A 22,283-nucleotide genomic window follows, 5' to 3' on the forward strand; every position below is an offset into this window, starting at 1 on the left:
ACCCGGCACCCGGGCAAGGGCGGACACTCACACCGGGTTCCCACCCGACCGCACCTTTCCACCCTGTGCGTCTATGGCTGGTCCCGCGACCAGACCTCCAAAACTCTCACCAACTTGTGGGAGCACACCGCTTCCAGGGTCTCATTACCTCGTGGTGTCGTGGTGTGTCCCTTGCCTTAGCGAACCTGTTCCTTTTATCCCCTTGCTGGGGTATTGCCTGTCCATCAAACTTCAAACAGTTCGGGTTCAAAGCAACCGGTCTCTGACAATACTCGAAACTGTGTCTCCTTTCGGTAATCTCTCTCGTCTCTCTCTTATTAGCATTTTGAATGTTCCCCCATTGTCCTCTTATCGGCATCAATCTTCTGATAATTTGGTCTGTTGTCACACTATCTTTTCATATTTTCTTCATTTAGTCAAAGCTAAAAGTCACATCTTACCACTTCAATAATGCTTCAGCATACTAATCCCATTGAAGAGATACTAAAAGAAAGAGGGACATTTCTGAATCCCCAATTGCATCTGACATCAGAGAAAACATGGATTTAAAATGGTAACTTCTTAAAACACTCAGCAATTTAGACAGTGTCTGTACAGAGAGAAAAACAAAGATTTCAAGAGGTTTCAGGAAAAATAAACTTAGTCTAACGAGCCATGTCTCCATGTCATAATCCTTTAGATTTTAAATAATAGGCTACTGATGAGGTGTTTTTGAATGACACCAAGTGATGAGGCTGCCATTTTCTGCTCCCTTCTGGCTGAGAACAGGATAGTTAAATGCAGAGACTATCAATCGCTGTATGCTGCATACAGTATGAAGTCACTCAGATTTTAAAAAAAAGTCCCTGTGATAAAACTTTGACTATGCTGAAAGGGAAAATGCCATCTGACATTTAGTCATAGTCATAGTCATACTTTATTGATCCCGGGGGAAATTGGTTTTCGTTACAATTGCACCATAAATAATAAATAGTAATAGAAATAGTAATAGAAATGTTGCAATTAGTAAATAGTAATAGTCATAGAAATAATAAATAGTAATAGAATAGTAATAGAAAATAATAATAAACTGTTAAATAGTAATATGTAAATTATGCCAGTAAATTATGAAATTGGTCCAGGACCAGCCTATCGGCTCAGGATGTCTCAGGATGTTAGGAGGATATTCAATTTGTCGGTCTGTTTGATTTGCTGATGTGTGAACATCATGTTTTCTGTGGTTACATAAATGACCTTTATATGATGCAGACCGTCACAAGGATTGTGCAATATGTTCACTCACTGTAAATAAAGCAGCTTAAGGATTCCTGCTCAGCCCAGGCTTTTGCTACATCTTCTTTTGATAGGCCTTTAAAGATATTGAAAGGCACTGGCTTGTAACTCAGTACTGAATACATCGTCCAAGCTCAGAAATGAAATTTTACTTACTGAGGCCATCCTGAAGCTGAATGGTTTTGCATTGAGCTAGAGCAAGGTCTCCAGTGATGGGATGAATTGATGTGGGTAGTATCTCTTCTGAAAAAAATTAGAGATGATTCAACATTGACTACCAAAGTTCTTAGGCTGTTTTCAATTCTTCTGAATATCCTTCATATTCAGCAACATGTAAAACTATTAAAATGGAGGCAAATAACAAAAATAATATTTTATGTGGTTGCATCACAGTGTGGTAAGCCAAATGCTCTGCTCAAGGCCACAAGAAATTGCAGAGACATGTGAACATAGCCCAGTCCATCGTGTAAACCAACCTCTTCTCCACAGTTCCTCAGTGAAAATGTGGTACCATTCTACACTTCCTGCTGCCTTGGAAGAACAGCCAATATAATAAAAAAAACTGCCCCTCCTCAGATATTCTCCCTTTACAACTCCACCATAGGCAGAATGCATAAAAACTTGAAAACCTGAACCACCAGGCTCAAGGACAGTTTAGTTTCCTCTGTTATGGCTCCTGAATGGACCCTTGTATGATAAACATGAACTCATAATTTCTCAATCTACCTCATTGTGGCCCTTGCACTTTATTTGTCTATCTGCTCAGCACATTTTCCCAACTATTACATTATATTCTTTATTCTTTTATTTTTTCCTCTTTCTGCACTACCTCAATGTATTCATGTTTGGAATGATCTGACTGCATGGGATGAAAAACAAAGCTTTTAACTGTAGCATTCTACGTGTGACAATAATAAATCAATTACCAATTATCAAAATAAACATATCCACTGGAAAGATTTGAACCAGACTTAAATAGTTTAAAACATTACCAAAAAAATACAATTTAAAAAAAAAAATTCCACTTCACTTTTTTTTTCTTGCTGCCTTGAAACTCAATAACAGGTTGGAGTGTTCTGCAGCAGATTAATTAAGGTGATTTCCCGGTAGATTTCTGGCAAACTCCTGTCCACTGTTGGATTCCAAGCAACTAGGAAATCACTGGCAAAGGAAGTTTGAAACTTACACACTCATCCAGGAATATCAAGCTTGCCAACAATTCTGACAGCATGTGCCAGCAGTTCTGAACAAAACCCAGCAAAATCCAATACTTTGCTCAATTTGCAAAAGAGTATATTACCATGTTGTTAGAATGGTTCTGATGGACAAAACCCAATTTTGTAATGCTCTGACTGCTTACAGGAATAATTAGTGGCACTGTTTCTGAGAGAATTTCCAAAAAATGAGCTGAAGCTTATCCCTGTGTGAATGCAGGTTGTTATTTGTCATTATATTTGTATGAATGAAGAACATATTTATTAAAACAAGCAAGCAAATCCACAGGAGTTCTTTAACTGCATAATGGGAAAATAGTTTCAGAATAAAAGTGGAAAGATCACCTTTGATACCATTTTACATTGAAATTGGATTTGACATTACAAATTATTGTTTGAGGAAATTGACTGTATCAGGCGCTGTCGATTTGAACAGTATCAACTGACTCTGATCGAGCACTATGCACATCAATCTCAAAATTAATTAAAAGAAACAATATGACTTCAGATTAGAGTCCCTTTTCTGACTTTTGATAAGTTTAAAATACAGCACTATTCCATCTCATTGTAGCCTATCAGACACAGAAAGGCTGGGGTAGAGTGGATATAAGGAGGATGTTTCCATTAGTAGGACAATCTAGGACATAAGGGCACAACCTCAGAATAAAGGTACAATACTTTAATACTGAGAGATTCAGAGGTCATTTTTATTGTACAAGAAATCTGTTGGAGTCTTCTAACAGCAGGATAGAAGCTGTCTTTGAGCATGGTGCTACATGTTTTTAGGATTCACATCTTCTGTCTGAAGGTAGTGTGGGGTGAGAGAGAACGGCCAGGATGGAGCGGGTCATTGATAATGCTCACTGCTTTCACCAAGCCAGTGGGAAGCATAAACAGAATTAATGGAGACTAGTAGTAATGGGTGTCAGTAGAATTGGGAAGAATCGTTCGGAATATGATAAAGAACATGTTGCAGGAAGGTAAACAGAGGAATAGGACTAATGAGAATACTCCTGTGGGCCAGCATTGGCTTGTGGCCTGTTTCCTAAAGAAATGTGAGGAATGTGAAGTCTCTGCTTCTATGGACGCTGCTTTGTCCACTGAGTATTTACAGCACTTTGTGTTTATATCCCTAGTTTCCTCTTCCCATTTAGGAGGTCGTCAATGGTTGAAGATGACATTTCAAATAAGCTTATGAACTGATAGCTTAGTGTCATATATTAATGGAAGTCCTGTAACCTTTAGAATGCTCCTGAGCTATAGTTCAATTTATCAGATTCTCTGGAAGCTCTCTCCAACTATCTCAGTTAAAATTGAAAATCTCAACTGTTCTCAATATTATTTAAAAATAAAATTTCAAAATCTAATCAGCAGTCAGGCCGATATTAAATCCTTCTTGAAATGTGCCAACTTTTTCATTTGCCTGAGAAATCTCAGAACACCCACTGGCCATTTTACAATAACGAGCAGAACAATAATCAGATTTGCACTGCAAAAACAAAAGTGACTACACGATTGGAACATTGTAGCATTTATTTTCATGCAAATAGTTTAATATGGTGGGATATTTTTTGAGATGAGATTCTAGGTGACTCATTGCAGCTTTAAGAATTCAACATTAAATTCAGCAATTTCAAATAACAAGCCATTCCTATTTTGTGTCTCTGATTTCTTTCACTTGTTAATTTATTTCTTTCTTCTTCTAGAACTTAAGATATCATTCATCTCCTCCTCCAGATGTATCTTTTGTAATTCACTACCCTGTGCCATCACTCGCCTCATTCAACCTTTTCCAGGTTTCACCCTAAGACAATCTATCCCTTTTCTTCTCCCCACACCTCTGACCCCTCCCACCCTTCAACGCACTACACATACTTTTCTATGACTTAACACTTACTTAATTTTTCCCCATTCTGGTAAAAACACACATTTCTCACCCCACAAATGCTGTTTGGCTTGCTGAGTATTTATGTTTGCTGTGTTTTTTTTAAGATACACACCAACTGTAGTATTTTGCTTTGGAATTTTTTATTTCACTATTTTCACAGAATGTTACAATATCTGCATTAATTCCTTCCCAATGTCTAAGGTGACTATACAGAGGTAACTTTAATCAGAATGAGTGCTGATATTATCTTTGTTTCTGTGTTTCAGAGTGCTAAAGGTTTTCCTCTCCCGAACGGCGCAACGAATTCCTTACATGACCAGCTGGAGAGTGGTGAGGATGCTGGGAATCATTCTGCTGATAGTTTGCTGGTTCCTGGTCTCGTGGACATCTGCAGTGTGTGAGAATTTGGACAGGAATGTCTCACTGATCGTCCAGGGTCAGACTGCAGATGGTCTGAAGTTCAATATGTGTCTGCTGGACCGTTGGGACTACATGATGGCTATTGGTAGGTCTGATTTTGGCTGCAGGGAACCCATAAAATCACTCAGTTGTAATAATTCCATTTGCTCTTTGCTTTTTTTTTGACCCACACTATTCAAGCATTCTTCTAATTGTACAGAGACAGATCTCCTCAGTGGAAATTACGAAATCAATAGTGAGCTAAAGACCATAAATATTTTACATAAATATAATGGAGACTTATTAATGGAGTTATTTTTAATTACTTTTTAAAATATTTTGCTTAACAAAATTCCTAACTACAGTGACAATTCCATGTCAGATTCTAATGCTTAGTTCCAATGAAGTAGAAAACTGTATTGATTTTATTCCAGTAGCTGAAGAAAAAGATTCTAACATTTCCTGATCTCTGTTCTAAATGTCAAACCTGTTTCCTGAGTTTAAGATATGCTTCCCTCACCACCACATCAGCCAGAAGAAATGCTCTTCTTGCATTCAGCTGATCAAGCCCTGCACATTTCATTTTTTCATCATTTTCTAAGCTTTAGTGTATAAAGGTGTAATTAACCTAATTTTTGCTTGTACAATAGTCCCACCATCTCAGAATCATTCAGGTGAGGCCTCATTGTAACTGCACAGTAACTAGTACAGATAGATCTTTTCTTTGGTAAGGAAGCTAAATCTGTATGCCATATTCCTGGTCTAACTGTAGTAAAGTATCTTTCTCTTTAAGGTCTCTTGCAATGAAAGCCAACATATCATTTGCCTGCCCCCCCCCCCCCCCCCCGTTTGCTTGCTTCACCTGTGTACTTGTTCTCAATTATTAGTTTACAAGGAAATCCTGATCCTTTTGTATATCAACATGACCCAGTCGGTCTGGCACCATCTAAGTAATGATTTGCCTTTATGTTTTTCTTACCAAAGTGGGTAACTTCACACAGGTCCATGTTAGACAGCAACTGCCAATTATTTGCCTATCCACTTAACAGCTGCAATTCAGAAACGTGGCCATGAACCGAGTTGCCAGACAGGAGGAGATGCCTGCAGCACTGCAGCTGCTAACAAACCTATTCTACTGGTCTCCCAAATGCTCAGTGCTTTGTGTGAACCGTACCTAAGTCAGGCATCTGTAAACTAGGAAAGGATCTGTTTAGCGATTGTCACTGACAAACAAATCAAATTTATTCCAGGCTTGTTGATGATACAAAACTGAATGAGAAACTAAAGTAGGAAGGTACAGCAATGGTGGAAAGATAAAATGGATAACTAAATTGATGGGGAAGGAAGATGGAAGATGAAATGTGAGGTGGGGAGGTGTAAAATTATCCAATTTAGTAAGAAGAATGGAAAATTAGAACCTTTCGTAAAAGATTTTACAGCTTAGGATTTGAAAGAAATTAAATTTGTCCTTATACTGTACATGCAGTAAATCACAGAACATTAATATATAATAAGCAGTTAGAAAGGCTGTTAGAATAGGATAGGTGTTGAGGAATGTAATGGTAAATGGCCTTTGTGACTCCATCCCTGGAAAACTGTACAAGTTTGTTCACCTTGATAAGGTGAGAGCAAAATAACTGTAGATGTAGGAAGGCTGAAATGAAAGCAGAAATTACTGAAGATACTCAGAAGTTCATGCAGCATCTGTGCCGCGAAACAGAATTTCAGTTTGACAGTATTTCTTTAGAACTGGAGAACTGAGAAAATACTTATGTTTCTAATCTGAACAACTTTGGTCTCTACCTTATCAATAATATTCCCTCTCCTTCTCAGCTACTTAAAATAAATTTTTAGTCATATTTCTAGTTCTGATGTAAGGCCATTGACCCGAAACATTAACTCTACTTATCTTTCCACCTACTGATTATTGCTAGCAGCTTTTAGATTTATTTTAGCTAGGAAAGAATGTTTTTCTCAGGAGAGTTCTGAGAAAGCTTTACTGGTTTGATTCTGGGGCTGGAAGTAGTGTCCCATGAGGACAGGTTGAATTGTATAGTAAGAACAGGAGGCAATTTCATTGAAATGTGAACAATTTTTGGAGATGTTAAGAGATTTTCTCTGGCTGAAAAATACAGTTGTGAATTTCTGGAAGATCACCCCCTAAAGGCAGTAGCTAACTTATTTATTTTTAGTTTTTATTTAACAATCCAGTGAGGAACAAGCACCTCCAGTCCAGCCAGATGCACTACCCAGCAAACCCACCTATTTCACCCTAGTCTAATCACAGGACAGTTTACAATGAAGAGTAACGTACTAACCAGTATGCCTTTGGACTGTGAGAGGAAATGGAGCACACAGGGAAACCCATGCAGTCACTTGGAGGAACATACAAACTCCATTCAGACAACATCAGATTTGAACTACAAACTCTGACGCTCTGAGCTTTAATAGCTTTGTACTAACTGCTACACTACTGTGGTCCCATTGTTATGCATGTTTCAGAACTTAAATTTTACTAGTTATGATTTCCCTGCAATTTTATTTGAAGATTTCTAAATATATTCTAGATACCAGATCCGTAGGTAACTACCAAAAAACTTAAAATTTACCAAACTGTATTTGCTGAAAATCTGAAATAGAAAACAGAAAATGCTGGAAACTTTCAACAAATGAGGCCAAAACAGATTATTATCTGAATGTTGGCCGATTAGGAAAAGGGGAGGTGCAATGAGACCTGGGTGTCATTATACACCAGTCATTGAAAGTGGGCATGCAGGTACAGCAGGCGGTGAAAAAGGCGAATGGTATGCTGGCATTTATAGCAAGAGGATTCGAGTACAGGAGCAGGGAGGTACTACTGCAGTTGTACAAGGCCTTGGTGAGACCACACCTGGAGTATTGTGTGCAGTTTTGGTCCCCTAATCTGAGGAAAGACATCCTTGCCATAGAGGGAGTACAAAGAAGGTTCACCAGATTGATTCCTGGGATGGCAGGACTTTCATATGAAGAAAGAATGGATGAACTGGGCTTGTACTCGTTGGAATTTAGAAGATTGAGGGGGGATCTGATTGAAACGTATAAAATCCTAAAGGGATTGGACAGGCTAGATGCAGGAAGATTGTTCCCGATGTTGGGGAAGTCCAGAACGAGGGGTCACAGTTTGAGGATAAAGGGGAAGCCTTTTAGGACCGAGATTAGGAAAAACTTCTTCACACAGAGAGTGGTGAATCTGTGGAATTCTCTGCCACAGGAAACAGTTGAGGCCAGTTCATTGGCTATATTTAAGAGGGAGTTAGATATGGCCCTTGTGGCTAAAGGGATCGGGGGTATGGAGGGAAGGCTGGTGCAGGGTTCTGAGTTGGATGATCAGCCATGATCATAATAAATGGCGGTGCAGGCTCGAAGGGCTGAATGGCCTACTCCTGCACCTATTTTCTATGTTTCTATGTTTCTATTACAAATGGAAGAGAAACAGAGTTATGTTTCCATTCGAAGTCCCTTTGAGAAAATTGATTATTTATGGTAGCTTTTAGCTCAATTTAGATGGAAGAAAAAGATCACTTGATTGCTGTACAAATGTGTTATTTGATGCATTCAGTTTTCCAAAATTCTCTGTGTCCAGTTGATTCAATATACTGTACCTGGGATAATCTTAAATATTTATTAAATAGAGTTGAGAAGATATCTTGCACGTGGGAGAAGTTTGTCCGCATATCAGTTGCACTAAACAGTAAATATTATTTGCATGTGCTTCTTGTCCTCTTCTTCCAAACTTACTTCCATTGCTTTTAAATCGAACAAGGATTTGGGAGTGGAGAACAATGAGCAGGCATTATCATGGTTCACATTTGCATTACAGATCCAAAAGCAAGTCAGTCAGCAACACTGGCAGGGTCCTGCATTATTATTAACAATCTGAGCCTTGGTCTTTCTGGAATATGAGAGGTGAGGAGAAGAGGGTGTAAATTTAAAGAGTTGAGGTGGTCTCAATATAGGTGGTGTCCACTCACAGATGCAGGCAACTGGTGGCCCAAAAGATGACTCAAGGATGTCCAATTTCTGATTGCTGGAATGCAATGTGTGAAGGTGGTCAAAAGACGTGGCAAACCTAGCCAAAGGGAATTTACTAACAGAGTGACTTGCAGAATGAATGCAGTCTCATCATGATATTTAAATGATCAGCTTGCCACCTGCGAGGGACATAATTGCTGTCCCCTTGTCCGATCTCCATTTTAAAAAAAAGTTGTCAGGTTCCAACTCATTTTAGATCTTTCTGAATTTTAAAGAGTCATGCCTTCTGCTTGAGGAGTTGTCAGCTGGACAACAGCCCAAGGGGCCAGAGGAGTAGATGTGCAGGAATGTAATAGAGCAGTACTGAAAGCATTGACTTTGAATGGAAAGAACGAAAAGGCTTTGACTGTTTATTATGGTAATTTTTTATTACAGTATGAATAAAATTTATTATATTAAAAAGAAGTCAACTGGGAGACAAGTTGGACAGCAAATGTGCCTACCTACAATTATCCCTTATTTAGTTAGTTGGAGCTTTTTTGTCATTGCTGAGGACAATGAGATTACTGTGCTGATCTATTCTAGCAACAAAACAGCATAGTGGCAACTCAGATACCAAAAACACAATCACTAAATTTAAAATAATATCTGAGTGACATCTACATTACAACTGAATAAAAAACAAAAAAAAAACCTCTAAAATGGGGCATCATTCAGTTGCACGATGTCCCTGGGGAAAAAGCTGTTTTCAGTCTGGATGTCCGTGCAGAGATGTTTCTCTATCTCCTGCTGGTAACATTGCTCAACGACTACAGACCGGTTGCTCTCACCCCCAAAGCCACCAAGTGCCTGGAGAGACTGGTTATGCTCCACATTAAGTACACCATCCCTACTATGAACCAGCACCAGATCAACCTATAATGCCATCTCTTCTGGAACACCAAGAGCATAAGGACACCTAGGCCAGAATGCTTTTTATCGACCACTATTCTGTCTTCAACACCATATGCCCCAACAGGTTGACCATTAAACTACATAATCTGGGACTCAGTGCATCAATTTGCAATAGGATTCTGGACTTTCTTACCAGTCACACCCAGACAGTCAGACTAGACAAGTACACATCAACCTCCCTGAAGCCTAACACCAGTGTACAGCAGGAATGTGTACTGAGCCCACTCCCGTACACTCTTTTCACCCATGACTGTGCCCCTCCCTATGTCACTAACCCCATCATCAAATTTGAGGATGATGGTAGTGATTGGGTTAATTACAAATAACAATGAAACGCCATACAGAGAGGAGGTGCAGAACCTGTCTGAAAGGTGGAATCACCACAACCTTTCACTCAACATAAATAAAAACAAAGAAATGATTGTTGATTTCAGGAAATCAAGAATGTATGAACAAGCTTCACTACTCACAAACGACGTGGAAAGGGTCTCCGAATTTAAGCTCTTGAGAGTGAACATCACATAGGAGCTCTCTTCGACAACCGACACCTCCTTGATGGCTCACCAGCGCCTATACTATCTTAGGGGTTTAAAGCGAGTAAATCTGCCCCAAAAGCTGCTGATCAATTACACATCTTCATTGATGTGTAATTGACAGCCTGCTGACAATATGGTACACCAGCTGCAACACAATCAGGCAGAGAGCACTAAAGTGAGTGATCAGCATTGCACAGAAAGTCATTGGAACGTAACTACTGACATGGAAACCATCTACACCACACGATGCCTATGGTGGACTTGCAAAAGTTGTGATGGACTCATCCCATCCCAGTAGTCACCTGTTCAATCTCCTACCATCCTTGAAGGCTGTATTCTGTATTGTCCCAAGCAATGTTTTCTATAGGTATCATTTATCCTACTTCACGTTTATCTGACAGGCAGTGAAGTGAGATAACATTGTCAGTGCTTCGCCTGTCCCGTGGATGGGGTCAACATTATGTGGGTCCTCAACAGTATCTGGATAACGTAAAACCTGGATGTGCAGGCTGGTAATACTCAGCTCCCATCAATTCCAACACTGAACCTGTATTTGTTCATTCTTTTCAAACTAGTGTTAAATCCTAATATATCTGTGGCTCAATCTAGATTAAAAGTTTCTATCTGTCAAAAATATTCAACTCTGATTTCAAAATCCTGTTTTAGCAAGGTAACCATTTTTGCATCATGTTATTACTTCTTCATTCCATAAATATTTTAGTGCGGCTGAGGATATTTTTTCCTTCTTAAATCTCAGCTCATGATTCCAGGTACTTTTAATGTTAGTTGTTTAGAGACACATCTATCTTTAAGCTGCTTGGAATCAGACCATAAATAGAAGTAGCAATACTTTAATTATATGGAAGCTTTTGCATTGAAACAAAAAGGCTGATGCTTTAAAAATATTCATCACCATTAGTAGCAGAAAACAACTCTTGTACTTGTGGATAACAATATAAGTTTGCAAGACTGAACTTCAATTTATTTTGACAGAAAGTATTTGCCTTGAAGAAGAACCAGCGAAGAGAACTGGTGGTTTTTTTTTGTCAGATGAAGGTAGTGTAGGTTATAATGTGAAGGAAGGTGTATAGCAGACAGAAATAAATTGTCCCTTGGGCAGTCATACTTCTATTTATACGTTTAATTAGATCCTTCTCCTGACATGGGGCCGATATATTGGAACACAGCATTGTGAAATCTGAAGATTAGTTGAATATGCCATACATTGTTTTGCATGTTTTCCCAATTATTGAAAACTGAAAAAAAAGCTAATAATGGTCTCATAAATAACAGGGGAAACTAAGTTTTGTGCCAGGCCTGGACTGGACAGTAGATATTCCTGTACGTTTGTATTTGGCTACTGAAGGCAGGGAAGCACAGAAGAAGGTGACACGGTAACGTAGTGGTTCATGTGACGCTTTACAATGGCAGAAGCCTGGGTTCAATTCCTGCCTCGACTCTAAGGAGTTTGTATGTTCTCCTGCGACCATGTGAGTTCTCTGGGTGCTCCAGTTTCCTTCCATGTTCCAAAGATGAACAGGTTAACTAGTTGTGGGCAGCCTATGTTGATGCCGGAAGCATGGTGACACTTGTGTGCCTCCCTCAGCACATTCACAGAGTGTGTTGGTCATTGACACAAACAACTCTGAGCTGTATGTTTCAGTATACATGTGACAAATAAAGCTAATCTTTCAAATGTTTCTTCCATCCTCATCTTCCAAAATTCAAGATTCTCGATTGTATATTGTTATTCTTCAGTACAGGAGTGTAAAGGAGAAGGAAATGATTGTTGCAGCTTCAGGTTCCTCGGCGTCCACATCACTGAGAACCTCACGAAGTCTGTACACACCAGCTGTGTGGTGAAAAAGACACAACAATGCCTCTTTCATCTCAGACGGTCGAGGAAGTTTGGTATGGGCCCCCAAATCCAAAGAACTTTCTACAGGGGCACAATTGAGAGCATCCTGACTGGCTGCATCACTGCCTGGCATGGGAACTGTACTTTCCTCAATCGCAGGACTCTGCAGAGAGTGGTGTGGACAGCCCAGCACATCTGTAGTTGTGAATTTCCCACTATTCAGGGTATTTACAAAGACAGGTGTGTAAAAAGGGCCCATAAGATCACTGGGGTCCCAAGCCATCCCAACCACAATCTATTCCAGCTGCTACCATCTGGGAAGCAGTACTGCAGCATAAAAGCCAGGACCAACAGGCTCCGTCCGGGACAGCTTCTTCCACCAGGCCATCAGACTGATGAATTCACACTGATTTGAGTGTACTCTATATTACACTGACTGTTCTATTTATTATAAATTATTATAAATTACTATGATTGCACGTTGCACATTTAGATGGAGACGTAATGTAAAGATTTTTACTCCTCGTATATGAAAGATGTTAGAATAAAGTCAATTCAATGATGCACATAAATAAACACTATAAGCATAAAAAACACAATAAAACAAAAAAACACCAGAATAAATATAAATATAAAATCAATCCTACAAAAAACAATGTAGATGTAATTATTAAATATATATATACCGATTGTACTGCGTATGTAATGGGGTCAGAGTTCACAGTTCAATCCCACCATCCTCAGTAAAGGAGTTTGTACATTCTCCCCATGGAATGTGTGGGTTTCCTCCCAGTGCTCCAGTTTCTTCCCACAATCCAAAAGTTGTACTGGTTAGTAGGTTAATTGTTCATTTTAAGTTGTTCCGTGATTAGATTAGGGTTAAATCAGGGATTGCAAGCAACACAGCTCAAAGGGCTGGAAGGGCTTATTCCATCCTGTATCAGTAAATTAATTAATTAATTAATTAATGAAGACATTTCCTTTGGTTAGATGGACCAGGACTAGTAGACATAGTCTCCAAGTAAGGAAAAGGCCACGTACGATTAAAACAACAGAAATAATTTCACTCAAAGGGGGCTAAACCTTTGGAATTCTGTATACTGGAAGACTGTGTAGGCTCAGTCATTGATAGTACTAAAATCTGAGATTGACAAGTTTTTGGATAATAGAGGAATCAAGAGATTTGGGCACAGTGTTGGAAAAATAGCATTAGCGTGGAAAATCAGCCACAAACTTGGACTGAAGACCCAAATGGCCTGTTCCCGTTTATTAATCCAAATGTGTTAACACAACCACAAATTCTGAATCGGTAGCTGGTTTTAACCACAAGATGTAATTCAGTGAATGTTCTCCATTCCTCAGTAGAATATCACACCTGTCCACTTAACACTACAATGTTACAATTTCCAAAAGCTAAAGATTACAAAAATGACTAATGGAATTTCATAATAGAAACTGAGAAGCTCGGGCCAGAAACACCTGACTTTCCTTTGTAAACCTTATCTCCCCCAGACTCCAAAGGTGTATTTTCAACCCATTGAAATAAAAATGAATAAAAAGATGGAAACGTTCAACAAGTCAGGCAGCATCTGGGGAGAGAGAAGTGGGGTAATGGTCCAAGTCAATGAGTTTTCATCAGAGCAAGGTAAATTTTGAGAACATTGTAAGTTGTAGAGATGGAGAAGGAGTGGGGAGGACAAGTGAAATGTCTACCATAGTATGGGGAGATAGAATGGTGGCACTTAAAATTAGTGAAGGCTTCTTAAATGCAAAGGAGGTGAAATGGAACAGGGGGATAGAAATTAACAGAAACAATGACAAAACAGTGAGATACTACAATCTGCAGTACCTGGAAAACTCAAATCAAGTGAAGGAGGATTTGGGATATATTTAGCAGGCCAGGTAGCATCCGTGGAGACAGAAACAATAACCTTTGAGTTAAAATGGTATTCAAGGCTTAGTTATAATATCAGAATATAATCTACATATTTAAAGGAAGATCTGATGTATTTCATGAGACATTCCTATATCTGGAAGTGTTTTGAAAATTGTTGATAGTAGGAAGAAAGTAGGAAATAAGCAAACAGAACATTGTTTGGTAAATTCAGTAAGTTTCAGTAGGTACATTTAATGTCAGAGAAATGTATGCAATATACATGCCAAAATTCTTTTTCTATAGCCATTTTTTCCATCTTCTGAAAGATCTCAGCCTGAAATGTTGAATGTTTATTCCCTTCTTCCAGCATCTATAGAATCTCCTGTGTTCCATAAGGGTGCAGGGTTAGACCTATTTTCTCTGCAGGTGGCTTGTCTTGTTCTTAAGCAAAATATTCCTTGCTAACGGAGCAGCAAAAGAGAATTCTTAGTTACTTCATGGTTCTTTTCGCTTGCTGCTCGCTGTTTTATTTAATGGAAAATAAAGCAACTGGCCAGAGGCATAAACAGAAAAAAATGAACAAAGCAGCCATCCGCATCAATGATGCAATTTTTAAAAAAACTGAATACTTGCTTATCAGTTATTTTCAGCATGTCACCCCCTTCTTCCAACACCCACACACTTGAGTCATCGAGTCATAAAGCAATGAAACTGGTCCTTCGGCCTGTAGAGTCGGCAACAAACATCAAACATACATCTACACTAATCCTACACTAATGTAAAAATGAGGAATTCTACAGATGCTGGAAATTCAGGCAACACACATCAGATTTGCTGGTGAACGCAGCAGGCCAGGCAGCATCTCTAGGAAGAGGTACAGTCGATGTTTCAGGCTGAGACCCTTCGTCAGGACTAACTGAAGGAAGAGTTAGTAAGAGATTTGAAAGTGGGAGGGGGAGGGGGAGATCCAAAATGATAGGAGAAGACAGGAGGGGGAGGGATGGAGCCAAGAACTGGACAGGTGATTTGGCAAAGGGGATATGAGAGGATCATGGGACAGGAGGCCCAGGGAGAAGGAAAAGTGCGGGGGGGAAACCCAGAGGATAGGCAAGGGGTATAGTCAGAGGGACAGAGGGAGAAAAAGGAGAGAGAGAGAAAGAATGTGTGTATATAAATACACATGACGCAGACTGGGAGACCGCTTTGCTGAACATCTACGCTCTGTCCTCCAGAGAAAGCAGGATCTCCCAGTGGCCACACATTTTAATTCCACATCCCATTCCCATTCTGATATGTCTATCCACAGCCTCCTCTACTGTAAAGATGAAGCCACACTCAGGTTGGAGGAACAACACCTTATATTCCTTCCGTGTAGCCTCCAACCTGATGGCATGAACATTGACTTCTCAAACTTCCGCTAATGCCCTACCTCCCCCTCGTACCCCATCCGTTATTTATTTATATACACACATTCTTTCTCTCTCTCTCCTTTTTCTCCCTCTGTCCCTCTGACTATACCCCTTGCCCATCCTCCGGGTTTCTTTCCCCACCTCCCCCTTTTCCTTCTCCCTGGGCCTCCTGTCCCATGATCCTCTCATATCCCTTTTGCCAATCACCTGTCCCGCTCTTGGCTCCATCCCTCCCCCTTCTGTCTTCTCCTATCATTTTGGATCGCCCCCTCCCCCTCCAACTTTCAAATCTCTTACTAGCTCTTCCTTCAGTTAGTCCTGATGAAGGGTCTCGGCCTGAAACGTCGACTGTACCTCTTCCTAGAGATGCTGCCTGGCCTGCTGCATTCACCAGCAAATTTGATATGTGTTGCTAATCCTACACTAATTCCATTTTATTCTTCTCACATTCCCATCAACTCTTCCCAGTTTCCCCCATTCACCTACAAACGAGGGACAATTTGCAGTGGCCAGTCAACCTACCAAGTCGCCTTCACTAGCCAGAGACTTTTCTTCATTGTTTGCTGAATAGTCGATACTACAATGTTCAAACATGTGAACCAAACTCTGGAGCAACACACACAAAATGCTGGAGGAACTCAACAGGTCAGGCAGCTTCTATGGAAAAGAGTAAACAGTCGACATTTCAGGCCAAGACCCTTCTTCAGATTGGTTAAGACAAATGTAGGTCCCCTATAGACAGAAACAGGTGAATTGATTATAGGGAGCAAGGACATGGTAGACCATTTGAATAACTACCTTGGTTCTGTCTTCACTAAGGAGGACATAAATAATCTTCTGGAAATAGTAGGGGACAGAGGGTCCAGTGAGATGGACAAACTGAGGGAAATACATGTTAGTAGGGAAGTGGTGTTAGGCAAATTGAAGGGATTAAAGGCAGATAAACCCCCAGGGCCGATGGTCTGCATCCCAGGGTGCTTAAGGAAGTAGCCCAAGAAATAGTGGATGCATTAGTGATAACTTTTCAAAACTCTTTAGATTCTGGACTAGTTCCTGAGGATTGGAGGGTGGCTAATGTAACCCCACTTTTTAAAAAAGGAGGGAGAGAGAAACCGGGGAATTATAGACTGGTTAGCCTGACATCGGTGGTGGGGAAGATGCTAGAGTCAGTTATCAAAGATGTGATAACAGCACATTTGGAAAGCGGTGAAATCATCGGACAAAGTCAGCATGGATTTGTGAAAGGAAAATCATGTCTGACGAATCTCATAGAATTTTTTGAGGATGTAACTAGTAGAGTGGTTAGGGGAGAACCAATGGATGTGGTATATTTGGATTTTCAAAAGGCTTTTGACAAGGACCCACACAGGAGATTAGTGTGCAAACTTAAAGCACACGGTATTGGGGGTAAGGTATTGATGTGGATAGAGAATTGGTTGGCAGACAGGAAGCAAAGAGTGGGAATAAACGGGACCTTTTCAGAATGGCAGGCAGTGACTAGTGGGGTACCGCAAGGCTCAGTGCTGGGACCCCAGTTGTTTACAATATATATTAATGACTTAGATGAGGGAATTAATTGCAGCATCTCCAAGTTTGCAGATGACACGAAGCTGGGCGGCAGTGTTATCTGTAAGGAGGTTGCTAAGAGGATGCAGGGTGACTTGGATAGGTTAGGTGAGTGGGCAAATTCATGGCAGATGCAATTTAATGTGGATAAATGTGAGGTTATCCACTTTGGTGGCAAAAACAGGAAAGCAGATTATTATCTGAATGGTGGCCGATTAGGAAAAGGGGAGGTGCAACGAGACCTGGGTGTCATTATACACCAGTCATTGAAAGTGGGCATGCAGGTACAGCAGGCGGTGAAAAAGGCGAATGGTATGCTGGCATTCATAGCAAGAGGATTCGAGTACAGGAGCAGGAAGGTACTACTGCAGTTGTACAAGGCCTTGGTGAGACCACACCTGGAGTATTGTGTGCAGTTTTGGTCCCCTAATCTGAGGAAAGACATCCTTGCCATAGAGGGAGTACAAAGAAGGTTCGCCAGATTGATTCCTGAGATGGCAGGACTTTCATATGATGAAAGACTGGATCGACGAGGCTTATATTCGTTGGAATTTGGAAGATTGAGGGGGATTGTTATGTACCCCGTAACTGGGTTGCCAAACCAGCAGAAATGGATCACTCAGTTGGAGTCTGGAGTACTAGAACTAAGAAAGTTTTATTAAAGAAACAAGCAACACAGTAATCGAAAGGATAATAAATGCAACAGTTCAGCGATGATAAACACACATGTGCACAGAATTAAGATAACAGCATCAATCAAGCTCTATCGTTGTCTAGGGGTAAATGACCAAATTTCAAAATGACTCAAAGTTCAGTCCAGTTAGTAGTTCAGTTCGCAGTAATCGTTGCCATGGCGATGGACAAGGTGGGGGAAGAGAGAGATAGAACAGGAACAACTGATCATTCAGAACACTGCTTCACTCACAGACCGGCGATATTGATCACAAGCAACTTTTGGGCGGGTCCTTGGTGATGTCACCTGAGGTCACCGACTGTGACCCCTCCTCCAGATGTGGTCGATCCTCTGCAGTGAACCCGGCACCCAGGCAAGGGCGGACACACACCGGGTTCCCGCTGATCGTACCTTTCCACCCTGGTCGTTGTCTGGTACTTTTCACCCACTCGTGAGAGGCGCACCGCTTCCAGGGTCTCGTTACCTCGGGTGGCGTGTGCGTCCTGCCTTAGCGAACTGGTCCCTTTTTATCCCCCTGCTGGGGTATCGCCTGTCCATCACTTCAAACAGTTCAGGGTTCAAAGGGGGGAGCCACTCCAGACAGCTCTCTCTCCCACGTTCCTTCATTACACATCTCCAGACGCTGCTCCATTGTTCCTTATCTCTCCTTCCCCTGAGGGCAGGTGGCAGACCACTTGCTGATGTCACTGATGCTAACCCAGGCCAGCAAACATCTTAATTTTATGTGTATTCTCGTCACACTTCCCCCCTTTTAAGGATTTTTACCGGGAGGTAAAAATTACAAACATGAATACATTATTTGATACATACACAAATATACATCTTTAACAGCTATTTGGCTAACACAGCGAGTTTGAAGCTGTCAACACCTTGACAGACAGTCATCACATTTTCTGTTCCTTTTACACGTGTTATTAATAATCCCTTAGACCAGGCTCCAACTCAGCAAACTTCATAGTGGCCAAAAACACTGATGAATTGCGACCAATGTAACCTCTCATTTGGTTTTGTCCCGAACCACAATAACAAGGGTCGTCCCATTCCGACTCAGTTTTCTTTCGCAAGGGCTTAGTAGGAGGGGGACGGGTATTGACCGCAGAGTTATTGCAAAACTTCCTGCAGTACCCCACCATCTCCAAGAGCCTTCTGAGGGCCCTCTTGTCTGTCGGGGTTGGGAGGTCAGCGATAGCCTGCACTGTAGCTTGCATCGCTGCCAGCTGCCCCTGTGTCACCACAATTCCCAGGTAAGTGACCCTCGTGTGGCCGAATTCATTTTTTTCAAGGTTCACTATCAAACTGGCTTCAGACAGCCGAATTAAATTGCCAATACACACCACTGTGTTCATCAGCCCTTTAGTCACTGAATTACTCAAAAAATATGGGTGTTGTTTACTAGGCCGCCCTATTGTAACAGACATCACCCAACGTCCCAGTTCTTTGCATTTCCTCGGGACAATCAAACCCACGGGCACGAGTCATTTAATTACTTCTGCTAAAGATTCGCTTTGTTCGGGGATTAAGGGAGAGACCTTATCAGTAGACCTGGCCAAAACAATAGCCTTCTCCCATCTGACCGATCCCATCCTAATCTTTTCAAAATGGTTTTTTCTCTTATCAGGGGGCCCCTAGCCTCGTTGATTTCCACGCTAACACCGACTAGGTTTGTTAGCATATCAAAAGCCGGTGACCGTCTCAGTTCGCGTCGGTCATGATCAATAACATTTTTTTCCTGGGCAGCCGGTAAATCTCTTTCATGATTCCACCAACTGTTTCCTCCAGCACCGCAAAATGTCCACCGGGGGGTACCTCGTGGGCCATGTTAAAAACCTCATCCCCATAACTCTTTTGCACCACCCCCCACTCCTCATCTGCGGATACTGTCCTTGATTTCCCTTTCTTCCTTAGCACTTCCTCATCCGCACAATAGCCTACTAGTTCCCTTGTTAAAGCTGTGTCAGAGAGAGCTGTCTCGGCAAAAACCATCAGCCCCTCGTCTCGCTCCTGCGTCTGCACAAATTCTTTCCTGGCTACTGCTACGTCCGTCCCAGCTCCCTCACTACCTCTTATCTCACTACACCCTGTCTCATACAAGGTTGGCAGAAATGTTTCAGCTAAATTTACCACCACAGCTAAATTCACTACCGCAGCCCCATGATGAACCTGTGAGTCCATGGGCGGGGCCTCACTGTTGGCAGGCTGACCTGCCAATCTCACGACTGGGAACACGATTCCCCCGGCGATGTCATTACCGAGCAAGACTTCCACGTCTTTCATCGGTAATTCGGACCTCACCCCGATCGTGACTAGTCCAGAGACCAGGTTGCTCTGTAAGTGTATCTGGTGCAAAGGGACTGACTCTGTCCCTTCCCCAACACCTTTGACCTCTACCTCCCCAGTCTGGGTCTCTGAGCTAAACTCTAATACACTCTTCAGTATTAGTGACTGACACGCTCCCGTGTCTCTCCAGATCCGCACTGGAACTGGTTTTAATCTCTCCTTCACTGACACCAATCCGGCCGAGATAAACCTCTCGCGCCCTTCCTGGACTTTTTCAGACCTGTCCTTCCCTAGTGGTTCGCTTAACAGCGCGATACAGCCATTCCAAATTTCCGCTTTTCCTTTCCCCGTCTCCTTCCTTGGGGCAAAGCACCTGGACGCAAAGTGTCCGGCTTTCCCACAATTATAACAGACGACCCCAGGAGACTTCCTACCAGACTGCTCCCGGTCTACCTTATCCTTTTCACTAGTCCCCGGCTCACTTTCTGACTTTTCCGGCGGACTCTCCCCGCCGTCCTGACTACCCTTCTGGTAGCCTTTACTCGGGGCAAACTTCATTTTATGCGTCAACGCATACTCATCCGCTAACTTAGCAGTTGCGGCTAACGTGGCTGCCTCTTTCTCATCGAGGTAGGGTCTCATACCCTCAGGGACACAACCTTTAAACTGCTCAATCAGGATCAGTTGTAGCAGTCTGTCATAATCCCCCTCTACCCCTTTCGAGGCGCACCAACGCTCACAATATGTTTGCATCTCACGAGCAAACTCCAAATACGTGCGGTCCCACTGCTTCCTCGCATTCCGGAACCTCTGCCGGTATGCCTCCAGGACCAACACATAAATCCTGAGGATGGCCTCTTTCACCACCTCATACCTCTGGGCATCTTCCGCGGACAAAGCTGAGTAAGCTTCTTGGGCCTTCCCTTTCAGTACACTCTGAAGTAAAACAACCCACTTATCCCTTGGCCAGTCCTGACTTATAGCCACTTTTTCGAAGTGGAGAAAGTACCGATCCACGTCGGTATCGTCAAATGGGGGAACCAGCCTAACCTCCTGGGTCGCCCGGAACTCTCCACCTTGGTTCGGCACGAGCCCCTGCTCGGCCCTTATCCTTAACTTTTCCAGCTCAAATTCCCTTTCCCTCTGTTTCTCCTCTCTCTCCAACTGTCTGTCCCTCTCTCTCTCTTCTCTCTCCAACTGTCTCTCTCTCTCTTTCCTTTCCATCTCTTTCTCTTTCTCCTGCCTTTCTAACTCTCTCTCCTGCCTTTCTAACTGCTTCTCTTCGTGTTCTAACTGCCGTACCCGGAACTCGTGCTCGAGTCTCAGTTTTTCAAGCTGTACCTGTACCACGTCTCCAGCAGATTTTTCAATAGACACCACCCCCAGCTCACCTTGGGGAAACACACCTTTAGATACATAGTGCTCTACAATAGCTCTGTGTATCTCCTCTCTCCTCATTGTCGACTTCACCTTAGCAAGATTCAACCGTTTGGCCACAGCTACCAATTCCGATTTCCTGGCATCCTCTAATGCCTCCAAGGTCGGCGCCTTTATAAATTCCTCAGCCTCCATTTCTGCTGTTTGTCTTTTCTTTCTCTCGGGAATTTTAACCCAATCAATTTACTCCGTCCCAAATTTAGCGTTCAAAATCCCGGACGAGAACCCCACTTATGTTACGTACCCCGTAACTGGGTTGCCAAACCAGCAGAAATGGATCACTCAGTTGGAGTCTGGAGTACTAGAACTAAGAAAGTTTTATTAAAGAAACAAGCAACACAGTAATCGAAAGGATAATAAATGCAACAGTTCAGCGATGATAAACACACATGTGCACAGAATTAAGATAACAGCATCAATCAAGCTCTATCGTTGTCTAGGGGTAAATGACCAAATTTCAAAATGACTCAAAGTTCAGTCCAGTTAGTAGTTCAGTTCGCAGTAATCGTTGCCATGGCGATGGACAAGGTGGGGGAAGAGAGAGATAGAACAGGAACAACTGATCATTCAGACACGTCTTCACTCACAGACTGGCGATATTGCTCACAAGCAACTTTTGGGTGGGTCCTTGGTGATGTCACCTGAGGTCACCGACTGTGACCCCTCCTCCAGATGCGGTCGATCCTCTGCAGTGAACCCGGCACCCAGGCAAGGGCAGACACACACCGGGTTCCCGCTGATTGTACCTTTCTACCCTGGTCGTTGTCTGGTACTTCTCACCCACTCGTGAGAGGCGCACCGCTTCCAGGGTCTCGTTACCTCGGGTGGCGTGTGTCTGTCTTAGCGAACCTGTCCCTTTTTATCTCCCTGCTGGGGTATCGCCTGTCCATCA

The 22,283-nt window shown here is 42.0% G+C and overlaps 1 protein-coding gene across 1 annotated transcript in view; it reads left to right on the plus strand.

Moving 5' to 3' along the window:
* Positions 1 to 22,283, plus strand: part of gpr158a (G protein-coupled receptor 158a) — a 609,794-nt gene that overhangs the window by 509,799 nt on the left and 77,712 nt on the right. Inside the window, exon 7 of the mRNA XM_063044263.1 lies at positions 4,641 to 4,879. Coding sequence (XP_062900333.1) covers positions 4,641 to 4,879 — 239 coding nt within the window. The remainder of the gene's footprint in view (positions 1 to 4,640; positions 4,880 to 22,283) is intronic.

This window comes from Mobula hypostoma, chromosome 3 (genome assembly GCF_963921235.1).
Source record: "Mobula hypostoma chromosome 3, sMobHyp1.1, whole genome shotgun sequence".
NCBI classification, from domain to species: Eukaryota; Metazoa; Chordata; class Chondrichthyes; order Myliobatiformes; family Myliobatidae; genus Mobula; species Mobula hypostoma.